The 24956-nt window shown below is 41.8% G+C and overlaps 1 protein-coding gene across 6 annotated transcripts in view; it reads left to right on the top strand.

Moving 5' to 3' along the window:
* Nucleotides 1–680: 680 nt before the first annotated feature.
* The window catches only part of usp2a (ubiquitin specific peptidase 2a), a 58489-nt gene continuing 34213 nt past the window's right edge, over nucleotides 681–24956 (top strand). The window contains exons 1-4 of one of the 6 annotated variants that reach the window (XM_026193608.1): nucleotides 2325–2447; nucleotides 2908–3012; nucleotides 19106–19305; nucleotides 20073–20901. In XM_026193608.1, coding sequence (XP_026049393.1) covers nucleotides 20134–20901 — 768 coding nt within the window. In that variant the 5' untranslated portion in view covers nucleotides 2325–2447; nucleotides 2908–3012; nucleotides 19106–19305; nucleotides 20073–20133. The other 5 variants (XM_026193607.1, XM_026193606.1, XM_026193604.1 and 2 more) reach the window with 5 other exon arrangements.

The raw sequence follows: 24956 nt of genomic DNA, 5'->3' as shown, positions 1-24956 counted from the left end.
CATGTGCTGAGCCAGCGGGGATGATATTAAATAAGAAATAATACCAAATAATTTTTTGAAAGCAATACAGAATACCAGAAACCAAGCATATGAATAATTATCTGGTGCCATTTATGTGTTTTTCTTTACACTAATTGAACACAGTAGTACCAGGTTGGACCCTCTTTTGCCTTCAGAACTGCATTAATCCTTCATGGCATAGATGCTGGAAGCTTTGTGGACACGGGGCATTATCATGCTGGAAGCAAGCATCAGAAGATGGTACACTGTGGTCATAAAGGGATGGACATGCTCAGCAACAAAACTCAGATTGCTTGTGGTATTGACACAATGCTCAGTTGATACTAACGGCTTCAGTTGCATTAGGATAATGAACTTGTTGTGTAGGCTTTGACTTTTTTCCCCGCAAGCTGTTCTAATTAAAGATACTATTTTTCACTATTATTTGTAATACTAATAATACCTACTGGAAAGCTACCAGAATAGCATTTAATTTTTGATTAAATCACGGGTATCGCCAGCTCTCTTCGACGCGCTTGAACATGGCATTTTTTCAATGAAAGAAATCTCTGATGTTTACGTTCATTGCCATGACGACGGTGTAGGAGGCGGTTCACTCGGTTAGCTAGTGACGCTCAAATAGAGGTATGAACCAATCAGAAAAAAGCTTCGTTGACCGACTGACGTCACCGTTAAAGCGAAAAGAACCGTTACTTGGTTGCTGAAACTCTACAACTGCACTGGAAGGAGGATATGGCTGAATACCAGCGTACTCTTGATTAAATCGCCTGCAGGGCAAGCTTCCAGTCTAATGTTAATAGTGATGCTCTAAAAGCGACCACAGAGGTACTTTTGAGTGGCGCTTCCCTGCCCGTTTGGATCGGGATGTTCTCCAATTGCGGGGTGAGTGTATGCAGTTACCTGACACCACCATAACCCTGATAGGTGCTGTTCTTTCGTATGGACAGAAGCACAAACCGAACTCCCATCGAACTCAGAGAATGTTAAGTTTGCTTTGTGAGGGGAAATTAACATATAAACGGCACTAAAAACAATCTAGCGCATTTTAGAAGTAACAGCGTGGCGGTTAAATATTCGGTATCAGTTGTGGTAGTGTAACTGCTGTCTTTTTTTTAGCATATTTTCAAGTTTTAGAACAAGGATGCTCATTGCCCGAAGCTATGCTGCAAGGCTGATAACCCCGAACAAACTCTAAAAGTTCGTCAAATGAAGTCTTAATTTTTCTTTTGGATATACGTGTGCGAAGAATACTACCCTAGTAGGTTTGGAAGTACCGTGTTATGACACGTGAAATTTGCGTGCTTGCTGCATTAATATGCTTACACAGTACAGTTTGACGCGGTACTCTGACACAGTGCTACTGTCTTGGCTACACTGCACCGTTACTGTTGACTATAGTAAGCTAGCAAGACAGCTAATTAACTGACCAATACGTCGTGGTCACGTGCTTATATAAAGACGAAATCAGTATCCAGGTTAGTTAATACGCGCTTTATTAAGTTTGTGCGTCGCCTCCTCTAGGGATGACAAGTTTTCGGTCTGTCTATTGCCCCTAAACACCCCACCACCCCCTTCACGGACAGCACCGCAAGCCTCCCATTCCATTACCGAGCAACGCTCCCGGGGTCTGACTGGTTATCTAATCACGCGCGGAATAACGTCATCCCCCACTATTAATGAGCGGCATTTAAAATGCGCGTACATCATATTTTGCATCAAATCGGTCCCTTCAGGAGCCACGTTAAGTCCCACACCGCAGTGCAGCGAGCCTGGCAACACCGGTACCAGCGCCATCTCATCTCAGTGTCAGTGTCATGTAACGCTACACCCCTCACAGAGCCCATCCACCACAGAGCCGCGTCTGTCTTTTTCCATTGTCCTGCAAACGTACGTCAACACAGTACAACATACTCCACTTCATCTGGTCCTCTCTGCTGCTCACGTATTAGCTTTTTGTTATCTGGATACCAGTGTCATATAAACATGTGGCCAGAGTGAGTGGCTGTCAGCCTCCATCAACAATATTGAGCAGTCTCCCTCTATTAGGTACTATTTAAGAACCATCTATTTACTGGGGCTGTGTACAGCTTGCTACACACACACACACACACACACACACACACACACACACACACACACACACACACACACACACACACACACAAATAAAATGTAGTTACTGTTACTGAGAAGCTCAGAGATTCCCATGGAGTCCTTTAAGAGCAAAGTGGAATGCCAGTGAGTGTTGAGTGACCCATGGAGGTCATAGGCGGCTGCTATATTTACTGACTCTGTAACTCGATCGGTGGCATTCTGCAGTGCTGTGCTCACGCTGCTCCCTCGCACTCCGTTACCCACAGAGTCCCAAACTAAACTGGCACCCGGTTGCCTTCTGTCTGTTGGCCTGGCCTCTCAGAACATCAAGGGTGAGCCTCTTAAACCTGCTGCTCTTCGTCCTTTTCTTCTTTTAGGTATCTGCTTGAAAAGTTGGCATATACAGTGCGGGCTGCTCGCTCAGCTGTAGAACAAGGCTCGTCTAGGAGGATAGGGGATAACCTTTCAGAAACTTCTGGAGTTTGCTCGCATGAGTAGAAGAGCTTCTGGCAGCGCACTCACCAGAAATATACAGTTAGACAGTCTTAGCTTAGCTGGGCTTCATAATGAGCAACCTTTCTGGATTTGATAGTCCAACTGGGAGAAAGCCATCAATCTTTAATGGTAAGACATGAAATCCAGAACATGTGTTGACTGCTTGCACGCTCACGTCACGCTCGAACAGCTTGTGTGAAAGTGCAGCAACTTGTCTTGAGAGGCAGATGCGTTCATAAGATGCTTCTTTCTGGCGTCAGGGTGGTTTTAATCCTGTGTGCCTGTGTGTTTCCACAGGAGCGTGTGCATGTGCATAGACTATAGGGGAGCAACAGTAGGATGAGCTGCCCCAGAGCCATCACAGTCTGCAGGGACTGACACACACCGCTACAAATACGGCAGGTAATTACTTCACACAGATGCCTTTGGACACACAACTCTGTCCCAGCTGCTATATCAGTCCTGCTATCATGTCAGCGATTGCAAGGTTTACATGCATCACAGCAGATTTACCGACAGAAAGTAAGGGAAAGTTATAAAAATAAGTTACGTGGTGTGTTTAATCTGCTCATTCAGTGACACACACAAATGTCTAAACTAGAACATTGATCTTGCAAATCAATTTATTCTCAGCTTACAACACTATTATAACATGCACACTAGGGCTGGGCGATGTGGCCTAAAATTCATATTGCGATAGAATTTGAAGCATGTGCGGTAACGATATATATCGCGATATATTCTTTTTTTTCTGTATAATGTATTTTCCACACTATAAGGCACACTTAAAATCCTTTAATTTTCTCAAAAATCGAGAGTGTGCCTTATGTATGAATTCTGGTTGTGCTTACTGACCTCAAACCGATTTGGGCGTGCAGAAATCTGTTAAAAAATGTTTTAGTACAACTTTGGTAAGCCCCACTGCTTGATGGATTGTCAGAGCATTATGGCTGCCGTAGTAAGGAGCTTTGCGGAGTAATCTGGGTCCAAAACTCCGTCCTCCTTCAGGTTCTGAGTGAGAGATTTTTGAAACTAATTAAAACGTACAGCTCTGCGGTATAGTCAAACTCTCTATCGTTGGCCAAATTTATATTGTTTCTATCGTATATAGTTTCTATCACCCACCCTGTGCCATTAAAGGGACAGCTAAAAGGCTCTGATGCCAGTATCATAGAACAGCCTTCCAATATTCAACACATTTCCACTACATTAGACAAAACTGCTGTACAGTGTAGCTTTTATGTGATACAATGCTGGTAACATGTTCATATGTTTCTATAGGGCAACACTTTATAGACATGTGTATGGATTTCTTTTCAGATTTTAGAAGAACAAAGGATGGTATAAAACCAAGACAAAGCCATAGAAAACAACAGTTTTTTCAGATGATTTTTAAAGCGGACTAACATTAACTGTGTTGAAGGGATTATTAGAGAGCGAGAGACTCACTGAATCCTATGGGAGAATTCAGTGAAGGCAAAAGTGGTGGTTGCTGATTCTTTTAAAACCCAGATTTTATACCAAACTTTAAGCAGTTTTCTGGTAATTTGAATTAAGGCAGGGCAATATGGCCAAAAATATTTATCACGACATATATTTGAAAATTATATATAACTGATGACATAACAGATGCCAGACAAAATACTTCACAACTCCACAACTTTATTAGTGAAAACACCGCCCATCAATTCATCTTCACTTAAACAAGCAGCTATATAAAAATTTAACAGTGCAAAGGCAAATTCCTTGCTGACAATTTAACCAAAAGGCATTTTCAGTGGAAATGGGCTGACATATCCTGAGCATAATCATGTATAATATCCACAAAAGTTTAGAAGAGGTGCTTTGCAACATGAAACTGCAGTGAGCCAAATAAATAAGTCAAATACGTATTTTTCGGACCATAAAGTGCGCAGGATTATAAGGCACATTAAGCGAAACAAAACAGTCAGATAAGTCAAACTTTACTCAGCTCATTCTTCTTGCTTCCTCCACTTCTGTACCATTCATTCATTAATGCTGAATTCTCTCGCAGCTGCTCTATTCCCATGTTCTACTGCGCAACTGATAGCCTTGAGTTTAAAATGCGCTTCATACGCATGTCTCTTAACAGGTGCCATTTTGGGGTCCTTATACACACACAATATGGTAATATTATGTTGAAGCACAGTACGTATTACTCTGCGATGCTCCTGACTACAGTAGCCGTAATGATCCAACAATCCATCAAGCGGTGCAGCTTCATAGCTTACCAAAGTGGTACTAAAACATTTTTTAATAGATTTTTGAGCGCCATGAAAATTAAAGGCTTTAAGAGTACCTTAAAGTCTGAAAAATACTGTAATAACGACGGCCCACTTGCATGTTCTACAAAAAACAAAACAAAAAAACATACGTAAAAATGTGCTTTGGTGGGTATCTGACAGACAAAAACCAAACCAGTTCCACATCACTGAAGTTGCACCATTTTTTCAAACCAATTCAGGTTCATCTGTTTCATTCAACGATCCGCTTTTGCCCTTCTCATTCTCCATCGCCGCCATCGTCTTTCCGCCATGTGCGTATGAAAACAAAGGTTTTACCCATATTCTATTGCGATATTTCATTTTCTTATCATTGCCTAACATTATGCCGGTATACCGTGAATGTCCCTAATTTGAATGCAAATAGCCACTGAGTAGCAAGACTTGCTTTTTGAAGGACTTTGACAAAGGTTTGAATCTAAAAAAAAATGAAGCCAATATGAAAGTGCTTTTTTTTCTTCTAATGGCAGCAGGGGGCAATTCCACTGGTCTGGTTATACAAAAGTCTATGGAAAAACAGCCCCATGTTGCAGTTGATCTGCAACCTTATTTCTGGTTGATTTTGTTATCTTAATGGCAAAAACTGACCTTGCTAACTTCACAGTGGATTTCAGTTGTGTCAGGAGTAAAATCCATCCCAAAAGTTAGAGCGAAACAGTAAAGAAAAGTTAACCCTGGAGAAATGTACACTCTATCTGCCTTTAGGGGATATACTGTCATTTTCATTATTCTCTGTCATTCATTTACTATTACACTGGTAGATGTTCATGACCTAAAGTCATAAAATAATAAGGTCAGTGTATGTCTAAGTAATGTCAGGCTTCAGACTGCTTTAAAAGCTTAGTTTCAGAAAGTCTATACTATTGACTCTGTATGAAGCCATTGAGAAGGGATATTCTAACATGAGCATCTTAGGTGCACAGTTCTGGCTGTGAGCCCAGAAGCCTCACCAACCTGGTATTCTAACCTTCTGTTTATGTGGCACAGCCAATCAACAGGATGTCTTTATGCATAAAAAAACACAACTGTCAGCTTTTAATTGCTTGTACTTTATAGTGTTTTGCCATAAAACAGATCAGTGCTAAAAATAAGTGGACTGAGAATTGATCCCTGCAGAACACCAGTTCACAATAGATCTTTAGTAATTGAATAGTGTTATATATCAGTCTGACTGAATTATCAGTCATACATATTTTTATGTGTCAGTTTCTGTTTCAGTGAAACATCAGCGTCAAAAGGAGCTGGATCAGCACAGGAGACTTAGCAGTATGTTGGTTTTTGCTTGAATTGGGCCAGTCTATAAAGTGTTTATCAGCAGCATGAATTACTGGATAAAATACTTTCAAATCTAAAGTAATCCAAGGCTCTGACAGTGCTGGTGCTTTATTCTGTTTGAACTCTGAGCTGGGAGTTTTAACTAGTTACGCTTGAGCTTGTCCAGTGAGTCACTTAGCGTCACTCAGGCAGCGGGCTGTCAGAGCATGATAGGTGTTTGTTTGGCCAATTATTATTTGGCCACTATTATTATTTCAATTTGCTTAATGAATGAAGAATTACAGCAATCAGCTGCACAGACTGGAGCATTAATCACTGTAGCCCAGATCCCATGCTCTTTGAGGTCACTGCTGTGTGTATGGCCGCAATGTGAGTCATCCACAGATGGTAGTAGTGATGAATGCTAATTGGTCTGTTCTTCTTCAGATTTTCATATTGCATAGGCTCGGTAGCAGATACTGTGAAACTCTGGCTCCTCAGTTGAAGCCTTTGAATGCAGGGCTTTGGGGCTGTGCCCTGTTTTGGGGTGTTTCATGTATGTTCAAGGATGGAGAATGAAAGGTGACTGAGATGTTAAATTCAGAGCTCTTATAGTTTCCACGGGCCCAGTTGGAGGGCCCCGGGAACAAGCAAAATTGTAGATGTTAATTTTTTTTCTTTCATAGCATTTTTAGGAACCCAGTGTTTTTAGTTGCTACTTTAATTTCATGGTTTATGCAGTGTATCATCTTTGTGCCAGCACTGTGCATTCCTCCAGTTCATTTCCTTTTCTACTTTGTGCAGCGCTTTAAATGCTGCATGTACACAGTACTGCACTGCCGTACTCACAAGATGTGGCTGAGGTCAAAACAAAAGTGACTGGTATCTAACGACTAGTTAGGGACAGCTGGCAAAGGTGCAGCTATGGCCTGTTGGAATGGAGGAGTACTTGAGCCTCTTTTAATATGCTTGGCAGCCAGTTGTTACAGGCACAGAGAGGTAGGGTAGGGTTGTCAGTATGGCCTTCAATGGCATCAGCATGTTCTTATCTACTCACATTTCAGGGTATATATAGCAACCAGCACAGCTCAGAGACAGTCACTCACATTCCTCTTGTTGATTCTTAACATCTTTCCCTTTGAGAACCAAATTATTTTCTGAATGTCTGTGAAGGTTCTCAGTCATCCAGGTCATCGTAGTCAAAGGAGCTTGCAAAGAAAAGTGTCTGGACTTCTTTAAGTTGCTTGAAGACGTTTCACCTCTCATCCGAGAAGTTTCTTCAGTTCTAAGGTAAAATGGCGGAGATGCTTGGAGAAAACTCTCCTGAGTTTTTCTGATACACTGGCTATACAGGGGATGACAATGTTGTTGCAACATTGGAGAGAGGTGGCCTCCTTGAGTCTTCTATATGCTCACTATTGACTTGGAAATTCAGCAAAATTAGGCTTTTTTGTCGCTGTCTATCTTCTGAAATTGAGGATCGAAACTTAACCAAACCAAGTAGCTGAAAGAGGGCCATCTGACCTCAGGAAATCGCATGATAAGGTGGGGCCAGGTTTCACAATGAGCTCACCCGAAACCCTGGCTAATTGGGACCCACACCCATTTTCACACCTTGGCTCAGGTGATTAGAGGATCATCAGGGGTCCTTTTGTCCCTCTTTGGGGGGATACTCCCACTGGGTTTAAATCCGGGACTCTCCGCCATTTGACCTTAGAACTGAAGAAGCTTCTTGGAAGAGAGGTGAAACGTCTTCAAGCAACTTAAAGAAGTCCAGACGCTTTTCTTTGCAAGCTCCTTTGACTATTTTCTGAATGTTTTCTGCTGGCATGTGCTGAATTGTGCTGCTACTGCTGGTCGGTTTATACTGAGGTGATGGCAACACTGCAGTGTACTGCTGTGAGGGCCAAATAGCCTTCAGTTTACTAAGTTCACATATTTTACTTGTAAATGTGGTAAAGGTGGTCTGACAAAAGTCAGTATGTCTGTTCTTTCCTTTCTAAATGTCAAATAGCTTGTTCATTTGCAGCAGCGAATGAACTGTGGTTATGAACAGCTTGATGTTAGCAGTGAGTTTTCAGATGGAAAATCTATTCAGTTACCATCAATTCTGTGGGGTAGTTTGGTGTCTTTCAACTCCTTGGTTTGGTTAAGTTTCGATCCTCAATTTCAGAAGATAGACAGCGACAAAAAAGCCTAATTTTGCTGAATTTCCAACTGAGCATATAGAGCACTCAAGGAGGCCACCTCCGCCCAATGAGCTAACCTGTGCAGTGAGCTGCTCTAAATGAAACAAAGTGGGACAATGGAAGCTGCTGTTCCTAATTGTCCGGCATCCTGAAGACTTTACTCCATGAACTGCAGATGATTAACATTTATGCCAGGAATGAACAAAATCATTTTGGGAGATAATCTTTTCTTTGTAAATGTTTGTAAATCTAAAGTAAGAGGGTTTTTTTGTTTTGTTTTTTCCCCCCAACTTTTTTTTAGATAAGTTAACACATTGTACTTTATGCCTTCTTCTGATGTATTTGCAAGTTATTAACTGTTATAGTTACCATTGTCTTGTTGATGGAATTAATAATAGGTACATCTCCCTCAGACTATGACTTGGCTATCAACAATTGGAAAATAAGTGTAAAACAAATATTTGATTGGTTTGAGTTAAACAAAACGAATCCCCTTCCAGATGCAAATGAGGCAGTGACCAAGATGTCAGGCTGAAGAACTGATTGCCATTCAGACTATGAGGACATCAGTAATAGCACATGGAAGTGGGAGGTGTGGGATTGGCAGTAGTCATAATAATCTGGTTTGGTTTCTGGCCGCCCCTCACTGAGCCTTTTAACAGAAGTTTCTTCTTGTTAAAAGGGAGTTTTTCCTTCCCACTGTCACCAAAGTGCTTGCTCCTAGGGGGTCATATGATTGTTGGGTTTTTTTCTCTGAATGTATTATTGTAGGGTCTACCCTACAATATACAGTTGGATCCTAATTGGGAAAATGTTTTCTGTCTGTGGAAACAGAGCCTGAACCAGCAGTGAGTTTCACATAGAATTTACACATAGATTTCTCCTCAGAAATGCACTGACTCAGCCTGCCATTTACTACAGTACAGTACACAGACACACTCCCACTCCAGATCAGCCCGAGTGTCTGTACTGATGTTACATTCATGCAGTACCACTCCAAGGCACGGTGCCTTTAACGTCCTGCACCATCAACAACACTGGTGGATAGCGGAAGCTTCAGATTGCTTCTTCCCTCCACCAGTCCAGGGGCACAGCCTGAGAGGACAGTGGGTGTGGGAGGAGATCTTACTCACTGACTCTTTTAGAATGACAGCATGAGCACATTTTAGTCCTATTTCTCTCTTTGTTTTTTTTTTTTGTTTTGTTTTGTTTTTTGTGCGCCTTCATAATAACAACAGCCATTTCCAGAGGCTTTATGTTTTTATGGCAGCCCATCCATCCTTTCATCTTATTCTTATTAACGTGATATCTTTTAAATATCTTAAGGGAAGTACGGTGAAACAGTCATCTGAACTCAAAGAGAAATTGTGGTGGTTAGAGGTGAAAAGTCAGAAAATATATATTTGATACCTTGTTTTTGCCAAAACTCACCAATCAAGACTCAAGACAGGGAGCCTGGTTCTTAGAGACATAAACACGTCAAAGATTATGACATGTAGTTATTATTTTGTGTAGTCTTATTTTTATATTTTTATGACAGTATGTTTGCACTGAAGCACCGCAGCAATTTCCTAATGTTGTAAACCTGCTCAACATTTGGCAATAAAACCCTTTCTGATTCTGATTCTGATTCTGATTCTGAGTATTCAAAATAAGGCCCATGTGTTTTTGCCTCATGCTTTTCAGCTGGAGATTTTAAGTCTAATACTCAGTAGCTTGAGAGCGAGCCTGGTTCTGACATAAACGGTAGTAACCAGACCGAAAAGCAGCGCACATTTCGCTTTATTTCGGTGCTTTTTTTTTTACTGAGATGTCATACACTTTGGATTCTAGCCAATCATTTTACCTTTGCAAGCGTAGTAGGCGGGCCCTGGTACGTACGTTCTTTTAGAGCAGAGCTACAGATTAAAAATGCCCAAGGCGAAGCGGTCAAAAGTCTGGCTGTACTTCACAGCAAAAGATGAAAACTCAGCAGCCTGCAACAAGTGCTTTAAGGTGATACTGTGCAAAGGAGGTAACTCCTCGAATCTGATGAAACACCTGGTGACGCATAGCATTTTTTTAAAAGCTGAGAAATGTACCGTATTTGATAGCTTGCTGCGAGACCTCACACCGAGCACATCTACTGCGGGTGTGGTGCCTGTTATCGGTCCCGGAGTTAGCAACATCCCCCAAAAACCCGAAGAGGAGAGTCCTGGCCCCTAGCCCTGCCAGTGTAGCAGAAATGCTGACGGATGATGATGGCAGCAACAGCCGTTCTTCTCTGCGAGAGTAGCTTCATGTTGTTCGTGTGTAATTTACGTTGAGTAGGCTAACCACGTTATTACATTAATGCATGTAAGGTGAACTAGCAAACACCATCGTAGTTACATGACGCTGTCTTCTTGTTTGATGGCAGATACTCCCTTCACCCTGGCCAAAAAAGCTAAAATGACCAAAGAAAAAGTGGAAAACAGCTAAACATGAGAGGTTTTTGGACAAAGTTTGTTTTCCCATTGTTTAAGCACTGCTTCCTGCCAAGAGTGATACCATATATGCCCTATAGCTGCAGAAAAGGCTAACATTGTTATCTTTTTACAAAAAAACAGCTAAACATGAGAGGTTTTTGTACAAAGTGTGTGTTCTTCATTCTTTAAGCACCGGTTCGAGCACCGTTTAAGCACCGGCACCGTTTCAAAAGTACCGGTTTGGTACTGGTATCGGATAAAACCTAAACGATACCCATCCCTTGTGACCAGTGGATTAAACAATAGTGATGACAGGGCCTTTTTTGGTCAAAGCTTTATGCAGGTCTCTAAAATAACTATCAGTAGGAGCAGAGATCAGTGAGAAAGGGAGACTTTACCACTCATTAGATTTTTGAACACACGGTCACATGTGGGCCCTATTTTTCTGTAGATGTTTAAAGATGAACATGTATACAGTAAATATGTATGCAGTGGCTTCTTCATCAGAACCGAGGAGTTGAATGTTCAATGTTCTGTTGACCTCAGAGGAAGTGCAGAGCTTGTTGTTGTTCAGCTCTGGTCAGCACAGCTACTAATAAAGTAACTTTAATAGTGAAAGCCAGATTCACCCCAGCTCCTACTTTCATACTGTGTCATGTTGCTTCTCGCTGATGTGTGCTCTGATCTTTGCCGGAAGTAATGTTGTTGCTCTCCTCCCTCCTCATGCATTCCATGTACACACATGGAAAGGCAGGGAGATCCCAGGACACTAAATATAAAGTAGTTCAGAAAAAAAAGATCAGGCTTTTGTTGTTGAGGTCTTCTTCTGACTGTAGTGGTCCTTTAACCTCATGTTTTACTAAGAGGCCACAGACACTCTGTGTTTCCCCAGGGAGAATTATGGCGTTGTCTATCAGTGTTGTTAGTTTGGGGGGGGGGGGGGGGGGGGGGGGGGGGTTAAAGTTGATTTGATTTTTTTCATCTTTCAATTACCTCTAGTGAAAGGAAGCTTCTGAGCTTGGTTTTCTGAAACCTCATCTCCTTCAGTTCTTTGCCAGCACGATGCCAGCAGTCACCTGCTGAAATCCTTTCTTGCACTGCACTCATGCAGTCACTTGTGCTACTCTGTTGACAGCTTTGTTAATACAGATTTAGTAGAAGCCAACCAGAACAGCCAAGTCTTTCACAGTAGTACAATGTTGTTTTCCTCTGGCCTCCCATATTAGATTCTATCTCACCACGTTCTGACTTTCCAGTTGCACAGAGACTTGTTAATCAGAGGGTTTTCACTTCCTTGGTGGCTCTAAAAGGGAGGAAAAGAATGCAGAGCTCTCATACTTAGTGTAAATTGGTCATGGAATATGCCCTGCTGTTACTTTTAAGTCCTTTATGCGTTGGTAGCAAGCAAACAAATGCAGCTTGTTGCCCAGTAGCTATGGTAACTGCTGGTTATCACAGCCTCAGGGGAGGCCAAAAATGCAGAAGTAGCCAGAGTGCATTTGTGTGTGTTTTTGCTCGTGACTCTGCGTGTGTTGTTGTTTCCGTGGAGACATCGCTTCAGAAGTGGGATCTGTAATTTTCTTATCAATCCACAGTGTCCATGATGTATGATGCGACTTGTTGTTCGCACTCCACTTTTAGTGGCTCGCCCACAAGGCGAGCCCAAACTTGTTTCACTCAGTTGCCCTTTGTCTTTGGCTGCAACACAGCTGCAGGATTACAGAGAGGTGCGTGCATTTGATGGGTACGCAGAGGTTCAGTTCAAGGTAGAAAGGGAGCCATCATACAGGAAACTTCACAGCCCCACACAACACTGGTAAAACCACAGAAACACATGTGAAATATTTATTTTAAGGTGCTTTAAGAATTCTGGAAAATCCCTCAGTATAACTGCCCACGGGGGAGCTTACATGAGAACTAAATAACTTTTTACATTACCTATATGTTTTTACCCCTACCCAGGACACCTACATTTGAAAATATGACAACTCAAGAAGAAGGCAACTTTAGGATTTTCAAATTCATGCCATAAGTGCATCTACTGAAAATCTCAGACAAATTTGAATCTTCAATTCAATTCAATTTTATTTATATAGCGCCAAATCACAACATAAGTCGCCTCAAGGCGCTTCATAGATACAGAGAAAAACCCAACAATCATATGACCCCCTATGAGCAAGCACTTTGGCAACAGTGGGAAGGAAAAACTCCCTTTTAACAGGAAGAAACCTCCGGCAGAACCAGGCTCAGGGAGGGGCGGCCATCTGCTGCGACCGGTTGGGGTGAGAGAAGGAAGACAGGATAAAAGACATGCTGTGGAAGACAGCCAGAGGAATCTTAGTGACATAGTGGTCATAGGATTTTCAGTTTGACGCCATAGATCTTTCTGCCAGGAGGATGAGGAGTAACTTCCTGTTTGCATTCACATTATGAATAAGAACATTGCTGGGTGCTTTCAGTTGCTCCCTTATCTCGAAAGGGGGTCACAGTGGATGGATGTTTGTTTGACACAGCTTTAATGCCAGAGGGATATTCTTGACATATCCTTTCTATTCATTTGGTAATAATTTGGTACTGTTATTTGGAGAATGCTATTTTATGACTGGGTTTGTGTTTCTTCCCAGAATTGAAATGGAGATCTTTCACATGTAAGGCAAATGTGCCAACCACCAAACCATGGAGCCACTTCACCAGCACAAACAGTAGCATGATGTAAGGACTAGGAATGTGCGTGAGTAGTTGATAGGCAACTAATCATCGCTATTTTCACTAGGCATACTACACTTTTTAACATTGTCCAATTAACAATCTTAAAAATGAACTTAATATGCGAGCATTTCTTGCTTTTAGACTAGTCTGTTAATCACCTTTTTTCCCCCAGCTCGTTTAGTTGACTAAGAAATTAGTCGCCAGGATCATTTTTAGTGAGAACCAGGTTGAGGGTGGTAAAACAGTAACTACATCAATAAGCTATATTTGTGTGTGTCATTGTTTTTTCTTATGACAACTAAGTTAGAAAAGTCTTTGACTTTTTTCTGATGTGTTTCTTACGGGTTAGGAACGGAAACACATCAGAAAAAAGCAACCACAAAGCAAAGCAATTTGGAGTAATCCAAATTGCTTTGCTTTGTGGATGTCTGCCATAGCAAACTGAGAAAAAATGTCAGCAAAAATTTCACTTATTAGCAACTAACTGTTGCTTACATAGCTTATGTTTACATGGATTTTTTTGTATATGCCGGTTACCGATGTCGGACCAAAGTAAGCTTACTACTGTACCAGTCACAGTATACATATGTGGGCGATCGTGGCTCAAGAGTTGGGAGTTCGCCTTGTAATCGGAAGGTTGCCGGTTCGAGCAACAGTCTCGACGAGACCGACAGTCTCGGTCGTTGTGTCTTTGGGCAAGACACTTCACCCGTTGCCTACTGGTGGTGGTCAGAGGGCCCGGTGGCGCCAGTGTCCGGCAGCCTCGCCTCTGTCAGTGCGCCCCAGGGTGGCTGTGGTTACAATGTAGCTTGCCATCACCAGTGTGTGAATGGGTGGATGACTGGATGTGTAAAGTGCTTTGGGGTCCTTAGGGACTAGTAAAGCGCTATATAAAATACAGGCCATTTACATATGTCACTCAAAGGTTCCTCTTGTGATGGAGTACCTGCTCTGTAATATGAGATGAAAAAAAAGACATCAAAATGAATGCTCTAAAAACTAAGACGTGAGAGTTAAGTGTGGAGACAGGAAGAAGAGGGGGATTTCCTTAAAGGGTTATAAGAGGTGTGAAAAATTCCTGCAGTTTGGAACTGTCTGATGGTATGAATTAGTTAAAAAAAAAGAGCTGTGCTCATTGTTGTTTTACATTTACAATTTCTATGCATTCATTTAATTTTCCCTCACATTTTTATTACTTCTGTTTACGCATAGTAATGTGTGAACTACTGTGCTGATAAAGATGCGGTGGACTTACCAGCTTTAGCTGATGCCAGTGGATTTTTTTCCATGAAAAATGGCGTTGCTATCATCAAAGTCTGGTCTGAGCTGTGAAAATCTTGTTTGGTTTGTTTTTAGGCAACAAATTGTCCACTCAAATGCTTGTAATGCAAATAACTGACATAAGCACAGACACATTTTTGGGGGGGATAAACAGTGTTAAAAAGAGAATAGAATCAGAATTAGGGCTGGGCCATATTATACCGTTCACGGTAATACCGGTATAATGTTAGGCAACGATAGGAAAATGAAATATCGCGATAGAATGGGAGTAAAACGCGCATGCGCAGTGCCTTTGTTTTCATACGCACATGGCCGATTGTTGAGTGAAACAGATGAACCAGAATTGGTTTGTAAAAATGGTGCAACTTCCGTGATGTGGAACTGGTTTGGTGTTTGTCCGTCAGATACACGACAAAGCACATTTTTTTGCAGAACATGCAAGCGGCCGTTGTTATTGTCATATTTGTCGGACTAAGATGCTCTTAAATCTGGGAGTAATCTGGGTCCTAAACTCCGTAATCTTCAGGTCAAACAACACTGCAGCATCACTTAGAGTTAAAAACTGTCTAAATTCTTTCATCTTTAATAAAACGATCAGCATTGCTGCTTTACCAGGTGTAACTATGAAGTTTAACTTCCAGGCATCCATGAAAACTAAAGTTATTACATTTAACGGAGTTAGACGTTAGCAGGAAGCTAGCGGAAGTTAGCTCGCTAGTTTCGCTAGTTACCTAAGCATGATATAGCATGTTCTGACTGAGAGATTTCTGAAAAAAATCAAACGTACAGTTCTGCTATCACTTCCAACATAAATGAAGACAGGAAACTAAACAGCAGTGACGTTTGTAGGGTTACTGAAGTTGGGCTAGCTGGTATATAATGATGTGCTACGTGATCGCTAGCGACACAGCTATGTTAGCATAACATAAACAGTGAAGCTGGAGGACGAACACTAACACTTTTCCACTTATAAAAGTTAACGTGAAGGTTCTTCATGGTTAGAGACAAATGCAATCGCATGGCAGGATGTTGTAAACGGACCAAACTTCAGTCAGGAGAACAACTGAGATAATCCATCCACAATATGAGGTTAGTCATTAATAGACTGCAACAACATGGGAATAGAGCAGCTGCCAGAGAATTCAACATTAATGAATCAATGGTACAGAAGTGGAGGAAGCAAGAAGAATGAGTTTAATAAAGTTTGATTTATCTGACTGCTTTGTTTCGCTTAATGTGCCTTATAATCCCGTGCACCTTATGGTCCGAAAAATACATACTGCACACTGCAGTTTAATGTTGCAAAGCACCTCTTTTTAACTTCAGTGGATATTATACATGGTTATGCTCAGGATATGTCAGCCCATTTCTACTGGAAATGCCTTTTGGTTAAACTTTCAGCAAGGAATTTGCATTTGCACTGTTACATTTTTATAAAGCTTTAATGTACATAAAAACCAGCTTCTTGTTTAAGTGAAAATAAATGGAAGGTTGTCTTTTTGCGCTAGTAATGTTGTGGAGTTGTATTTTGTCTCGCATCAATTATATCATCGGTTATATCGTTATCGCAAATTTTCAAATATATATCGTGATAAATATTTTTGGCCATATCGCCCTGCTCTAATCAGAATACTACATATAAATTACTGAAAATGGCTGAACTAGTTTTTAAATAATATTCATATATTACTGATTAGGTTGCAATACATAAAAACAATTTAAGTCAGTGGTTAGACTTGATACTCTGCTTCATGTAACCTAACCACTTATCCTGATTACCAATGTTAGGGTAATTGGATCCAGATAACGGTAAGATACCCAGGGTACGCTGAACTCATGTCATACAGGGCCTAGGCCTTTTGAGTCACGTTAATATGCGGTACAGGGTCAGCGATTTTGGATAAAAATAAGAACTTTTTGCCTGGCACTTTTGCAAAGCCTAGTGTGGCAGGAAACCCTATAGCTAACAAAAGTCCAAACAATTCATCAAATGCATAGAGCCAGCAGGAAAAGAAACCAGGAAACACTCGGGAGCAAGAGATATAACGTCTACCTGTTAAAGACACAAACAAAATATAATAAATAGTCACACTAGTGAGAAGGCGAATATGGCACAGGTGAACTCAGTTAAGATAATAATGAGGCTGGGAAAACAGCAAAGGAGGGAAGTAAAAATACACAAAGCCACATGAGAAACTAATCCTTCAAAATAAAGCAGGATGTCATCTGAAAGAGGACTCGGATACACATGTTAGTGGGGGTATCATTTCATTCAGTTAAGTGTAAATATTTTGTTAGTAGTGATTAGAGGGATATACGATCGAGGACCTTCAACATGGCTTTAAGGCTTTCCTTATGTCAGATGGCTTGGCAACTACTCCAGTAGTTAACAGGTGTCATGATGGTGGTTATCAGCTTTGTTAAGCATGGCTTTCTGTTTCAGGCTCTGTATGTGCTCACACAAAAAGGGGCGTTTCATACATCAGACTCTTCTTCATAAAATGATCCCTACGAGTGTCACCTATTCCAATCAGAGGTTATCAGGTGATGATAAAACTCTATAAAGATGATAACACCACTGCAAGACAGGAAATGAATGCTGCAGAAGATAGTTAATCTAGTGATAGTGCACAGGGCAGTGAAATAAACATTTAAAACTTACTGTCCCACAGCCTGATAAAGCAGGCGTTTGTCAGCAGATTAAAGTTAAATTAATTTGGTTGGTTGAACAGGTATTCCTGGTGCGTGTTCTGTGGTGTAGTAGTTGCCATTCCAGCCGTGTAAAACAGACTCAGCAGCAGATTAGAACCAAGTATAAAAACATTTATACATTTTCTGCATTACCAGCTGAATACATGAGAAATATACTTATAGTGCTTCATAACTGATGCTAGCAAGGTCCAGCTTAACAAGTTGCACAAAGATAATGTATTCCCCCAGCATAGAATAAAAAAAAATAAAAGAATAATTAAAAACATGCTGTTTGCAAATGACATGAAATACAGTAAGAGGTGCGTGTTTTTGGATGGTTTGTCTCATGAGCCCTTTTGCCAATGATTTTCTTCACTTAACTTCCAGCTGTACTTCCCACCATAATCACCAACTTGGTAATTATGATAAGTAAGTCCAGATTCAGGTTTTATCCTGTCTGAAAACTGTTGGCTGATATCAGACACAGAATCCACATTTTGCTGTTACCATCTATGTTACTCTGCCCAAACTAAAATAACCCTCCACATACCAGCACTGTCAAATGATTGAAACAAACCTTGACCGTCTACAAAGCGAGAGCGAAAGCGAGGCCAGCTTCTCTTTGCTGCTAGTCCTGCTGGCTTAGCAGAACTGCACTGAGTGGCCACAGCCGCCTGGCCTCCCTCTGTGTGTCTTCGCCAGTGCCGTGAGTTGGTCTCTCTCCAAATGGTGCCTGTCTGCCTGCTCCAGATCCATATGCTGAATTATAGATAAAGCTGTGTTCATAGAGACAGAGAGAGAGAGAGAGAGAGAGAGAGAGAGAGAGAGAGGAAGAGAACAGCAAAAAGGGATCAACAGAGACCCCGAAGGAAAGGAAATTACACTCAGTAGAGGTAGGTGCCGAGGAGGGGGAGAGAAGAGGGGAGACAGGCAGATTAAGGAAATAGGAGCCTCCCTAAATGAACTCAACATGGATCAGCATCACCAGATACTTTTATTTATTTAGACACTGCTGTGCGTGTGAACAAGAGCCTCTCTCTGCCTCAGCCACAGGAACACACTGTCCTGCCCACATGGCTTTACTTCCAGAATTAAGCTAGACTCTCCTGTTATAGCTGTGAGAGAGGGCGAGAGGGGAGACCAGGGCATGCAGGAGGAGCACTGCTGGGTCTACGCAAGCGAGATTATGTTCCATATTTCCTCAAATCTCCATGATTTTTTTTAGCGCTAAGTTAAGAGGAGGGTTCTATGTTGATGAGAGGGATTTAGCATTTGATATCCTAAACTGTGTGTCAGCAAGCATGCCTGCTGGTGTTAATTGTATCACCGTGGTTTTCCCCTGGATTTCATATCATGCTGTTTGTTCTACAGCATGATATGTTCTACTCTTGACTTTGTATGATGTCAGAGGTAGCAGATATGCATTTGACCTGTTTGGGAAGACAAGCCAATCAGGAGAAGGTTGAAACGGAAAGAGTGCTGAGGATTATTTTCTTATAACCATGATGCTACTCTAAGAGTCTAAGGATAAAAATATGGAGCTGGGAATAAATATAAACAGGTCATGTTGATCACATTTTAGTCAAAACCATCATAAATGTTTTATTTTTTCTATGTGCAGTTATGGAGAGCAGCAACAACACCCAGAACAGAATGAAGCGGGCTTCAGTGACAAACGATATAAGTCAAAGAGCTGGGTTGCAAAATGGCTTACAGGTGCAAAGTATCTGTGCTTTAGGTGGCCAGCTTGAAGAGCACATCCAGTGCAGTTGGCTAATTGAATGTGTAGAAAGGTATCATTTGATCCAACAGCCTGAGAGTGTGAGTATAAGCTTGATGTAAACACACTGAGCACAGCTGCTATATTGCAGCAATTTTCCATCTGTCTGGAGCAACAGCCTACACACCTACACACACTTAATCAAAAACACATATAATATCTAGTATGTGTGGAGTTTAAGATGTGTCCATTTAAATATGGAAGACAGTGTTGCATGTGGAGTGATGTACTACTCTGCCACAGTATGCTTTTATGATACCATTAGGACCTTTAGAAATTGCTCCATTATTTTGAGGGCTAACAGAGTTGAGTTAATGCCCATACATTTGAGTTTAATTCTTTTACTATTGCATTATGTAGCACTCAGAAACTAAACTTTGTCCTTTGCCGATAGTGAAATAAGAAACGTTCAGTCTGAGGTGGTCCTGATGATTCTTAGTGTGCCAACTGGAATCCAGTAAGTGTGGAAAAAACACTAGCGCATGCTCAGGAAATGGACTGCAGCAATGCAAAGGAAATGGGATTTATGGTAAATTCGTTTAGACATGACAAAATACTGATGTCATTCTCTAAATGGCAGGACAGTGAGTCAGGATGAGTGAATGAATCAGCGTTTGTTTTCATATTCTGCCATTTAAACTCAGTCATGCACAGCCTTGAATCATTTTGTCTCTTTAAAACACAATTAACGCTCAATGGAGCGAGGGTAAATGATGGCCTGCCCACTGCCTACGTTGTTGCTGTGGTATTGATTGGATTGTTGCTGATGAACTAATACAGGGCTCTTGTGTCTTTGCTGTGTGTGCAGTCGATGCTGTCTTCCAGAGGCTATCCCTCTCCCTGGCTGAGAAACCAGCAGCAGCAGCAGTATGTCCCGTGTCTCCTCCACCGCAAAGCGATACACTGGCCCCTCTTACACCAGCCACTACAGCTCCTACAGCTCCTCCCTAACCCCAGGCCTTAGCTCCTACAGCGAGCGGGACAGGCTGTCCTCCTACAAGTCCCACACCTCCTCCTCCTCTTCATCCTCCTCCTCAGGTTACTTATCCTCTACCTATCTGAGCAGCGCCGCCGTCCGCAGCCACAACTACAGCACCTCCTCGGACCCTGAGCGTGACCGGGGTCGAACCATCCCTCGCACTGACATCCTTGGCAGCAGCAGCAACCGCCGGAGTGAGAGCCTCAGCAGAACCCCACTCAAGAGCTATGGAGGGTCAGGGCTAAGTGGGGGGTCAGCCTACACTGGCTACAGCTCCTACGCTTCATCCCCAGCCCAGTCCAGCTACCTCTCCTCTTCTCCGGTGGCCTCCAGCATCTCGCTCAGTCGACGAAAATCTGTATCCCAGAGTGACCTGAGCAGGGACCTGGCCTCTCTGAGCCTCAATGATGCTTCCTCCTCAACCCCTTCTTCATCCACCAGTGCCCTGCGGAGCTACCGCAGTCGGACCAGTGATGTGGCTGAGTTGTACGGCAGTAGCTCCCGACCCGGCTACTCAGGCCTGTCCCGAAGCACTACTCAGGAGACCCTGTCACGGAGCTCCACCCAGGAGGCCTTCAGCAGGAGCAGAGCATTCAGCTCTTCAGCATGGGACCCAAGCAGTAACCAGCTGTCCCATTCCCCAACGAGGGACTCTACGGTAAGAACAAGTCCCATGTTCTTGTTGTGCTTTAACTGGAGAAGCATTCCTTTACAGAGGATCCTTGGCAGGATCTTTGGCAGGAGCCAAGGAAGGCTGAGTACTATGAAAGCTGCAGTCATCACCACAAAGCTTTCCTTTTATTAGTCTGCACATGGTAAAGACCCACAATGCTCTGGTGCTACTAGTAGCACTGTTTCCTACCAGTTGGGGGCACTGTTGTTCACATTAATTTCAGTGCACTTGAAGTCTGGGTTTACAGTATTCTTGCACACCTTACACTCTCCTGTGGTTTTTACTGTTACAACTCTCCGCTAGGACACAGTTACAATGCTCCTTATTCTTTTAACTCTCTTATTGTACTGTACAAAAGTAGTTTGATGGTTATCTGACAGCTCTTTCTAAGCCCAGCAGTCTCTCAAAGAGCAGACGGGTCCTCTCAGCATCAAGAATAATGACTCAGGTTTCCACTGCGTGGATCCCAAAGTATGACTGATCCACTTTTCCTTTGGATTAGTCTCAGTAACTGCTTCCATGGATGGAAGGAGGAAAAGTGGGAATTAGGGAGAATTTGTGAGAAGTCTGTTTGAAAGTGGCTTTCAGATAGAATAAATCTGTCATCTTTATTGCATCAGATATGCTCCAGAATGTGACATTCTTTATTCATTTAGTTCTTCTGCTCATCATGTTCATTTGCATATATGAAAAGCAGAAGGATATCTTCTCAACTATCAGCTGGTTTGCTGGCTGAGCCTGACAGTAGGGTGACAGAACTAATACCAGAGTGCATTTTTATGCACTCTGTGCTAGCTTACTTGACATTTTTATTTCTGTCAAGTAAGCTAGCACAGCCTTTACTGTAGAGGCCCCAAAGGCCCATTCTAAACCAGGCAATGTCTAAACCCTGTAATGTCCAGTCAGCTGTATGTAACTCCCATGCGTGTTACTGAGAAGTGAATGTGTTTTAGGGCTCACCGGGTATGGTTAACACTTTTTAGCACTTTTTTTTAAACAATAACTTAATATATTAACAGTTTCATATCACCAAGACCCTGCACATCCACACAGATCTTAGCTCAGGTTGATAGTGGGTGCTGCAGTACTGGGAGAGTGTGTGTGTGTGTGTGTGTGTGTGTATACCCACACGGCCTTGAAGAGAGGTCTTATCTGCCAAATTACTTAAAATAACCAGCGTGGGCTATACGTGCACTGGCTCTTTAAAACTAACTGCCATTGAGAACAATGAAAAGAGAAGACATAATAGTACACTTTACAGTATTACGGCACTCTGGACTATGGAGTTTTAACAGTGGAAACTAACTGCTGCCTGCTGACATCAGGGGTAAACATAGCTCATGCAAGTCTTTATTCACAAACATGACCTAAGATAACCAAGTCATTTCAAAAGAGTGTTCCCAAAGAACACTTGGGATCATGGTGCTGCTGGGTTAACTATAGAGACAAAAAAAGTCAGGCTTTATTAAAGCAAAGGTGAAATACTGGTTATAAAGAATTCCTTGTTCTTTGCTAGGGTTATTCATTTTAACCCCTTAGGTAATCAACACCTTTTTAACACGCAAGGTCTGAAAAGTGCAGGACTTTAACTGGAGGTCACCAGCTGGCCTGTGCATATTGCTAATGAACTCAAGCACATATAATCACCATCTTCCCAGGGGCTTGGTGTCAACACTGACAGCAGAGCGTGCAGAAAGCAGCCCCAGTGGATTTTGACTTACGAAGCTGTGTAGTGCTTTAGACACGTCTTTGGGAAAACAATGGATGTACTGATTAGACCAATAGATTATATATAAAAGATGGAAGTAGCTTCCCAGTCTGGAAGGTTAAGCTAATGTTGAATGCCTTAAGCTTATATTCTTCCCAGTGGCCAGCAAATGGTGAGTTCTCTGGTTTCAAAAAGAAATCTAGTTGTAAAATAAGTATACTGACTTGCACTTGATCAGTGATCTCAGCAAATATTTTCCTGGGATCCATCCCCGAGTACTCTGGTCCACATGCTTAAGTATGATTAAGATTTTTTTCCCTCTTTCCTGCAAACAGTTTCACAACAATTGCTGTAATGTTTTTGATGGCCAGAGACTGGCATTGCCACCTATTTTGTGTGAAGGTACGCATAGCGACATTAAGAAAACCCATGGTTATCAACTTGCTAAGTCAGTACAGTGATGTAACCCCTTAGCCTGACTGCCGATGTTACAGTAAGTGAAGCCTGATAACAGAAAGATAACCTGGGTATGCTGAACTTGCTTTGCAGTACAGTGCACAGTTCCTGTTGCTTGCACTTGTTTGGTGTATGAAAATAGTGTATGTCCACCAGCCCAGACTCATTGTTTCTTACTGATTTTAATGCAGCCAACTTTGTTTATTTCCCTTCATTTTTTTTAATCTCCTTTTTTCAGCCTCTTTATGTAGAATGTGACCACTTGTCTTTTTTCTTGGGTACCTCGGATTTTCACACTGATACTATAGTGGCATCTAGTAAAAATCTGGGACGAGTTCTAGTTTGGGTGACCTGACGTCAAGGTCAGAGGTCAAATTTTCTGAAAATCTTGTGACTCTTGTGAAAGTAGATATGCTTAAATAGAACTTTGACAAATAGGCAGGCAATGAAGTGTAATCACTGTGTGGTGCATATGTGCATGGCCATGACAATGCAGGTAAGAATGCATTGTGATTAAGAGAGCTTTCAAATGCTGAGGCTTAATAGATCATGTATCCTTCTGGTGGGTCGAGTATCCAAAAGTTGTACTCAAGTACGAGTAGCAATACTTTAAAAAATTATTACTCAAGTAAAAGTGAAAAGTAGTCGTCAAAAAAGTTACTCAAGTAAGAGTAAAAAAAGTACTTGGCGAAAAGACTACTCAAGTAGTGAGTAACTGTTTGAAATATCCGATTTATTTATTAAATAAATGTTACCAGACAAACAAATATAAATAAATATACAAATTTTACCATTTTCAAAAGGAATATATGTAAAAACATCAACAAAATAAGGCACAACAATTCTAATTTCCAGATTTCAGTTTTTCACAACATAAAGCTTTTTTCACCAATACCTACAGTAAATAATATAAATATATAAACAGTGCAAACAATTTCCAGTGACAAGATATGCTGTAAACTTTATATTCATTTTTGCTCCAAATGGCACAGCAGCCTCAGAGAAAACATTAGAACGAGGCATCTTCAACATATGTTCATACAAGGCAGCTCAGTTTACCATAAATTGTATGGGTGTGCATTTATTTCTGCATATTTAGCAAAAATGTGCCATTTCTTCACTCAGTGAGGTGATGGTTAAGCTTCAGCAGCAGTTTGCTCTCAAGGTTCTTTCTGTGAAGCTGTAACTGTTTAGCAGTGAACAGGAGTCCTGCATGACTAAGAATCCTTCACAAGCTCCAGATGCAGGAAGAGCTGTATTGACTTTGATCGACAGCTTCTTGATGTGAGGAAAGCCATGCAATAGATCCACACCTCCAGTGAATGGACACGAAAGGTACCTCTCCAGCTCCCCTGCTTCTGGCTTTCCTGACCCCATGGATCCATCATCTTCGTCGAATAGGCCGCTGTTTGTGCTGGCCTCATCCAGCTCTGTGTCTAGGCAATGTTTGATGAAGTGGAGACCTGGGAAAGATGTAAGGTTTTCAAAAGAATTAGGTCTGGTCATTATAGTGCTGTATACACTGCCAAGCTGCACACTATGATCAGTGTGTGAATGTGTGTGTGAATGGGTGGATGACTGGACGTGTAAAGCGCTTTGGGGTCCTTAGGGACTAGTAAAAGCGCTATACAAATACAGGCCATTTACCATTTACCATGTTTGTTTGGAGCTAGCCTCCAAAAGCTGGCCATACACTGTGCGATTTTTGGCCCATTTAGAGCTGATTTTTCAGTTGCGCAACCGTTTTGGGGATCGGCCTGTGTTTTGCCTTAATCGTGTGTGCATCGTGTAGTGCGAGGTTTTGAATGGCATAGCTAGCACCCATGACACAATCCACATTGCACAAGCTTTTGTATTTTGGCTATCTTAACAGTTA

This window comes from Astatotilapia calliptera, chromosome 14 (assembly GCF_900246225.1).
Source record: "Astatotilapia calliptera chromosome 14, fAstCal1.2, whole genome shotgun sequence".
Lineage (NCBI taxonomy): Eukaryota > Metazoa > Chordata > Actinopteri > Cichliformes > Cichlidae > Astatotilapia > Astatotilapia calliptera.
This window is presented reverse-complemented; position numbering and strand designations above follow the sequence as displayed.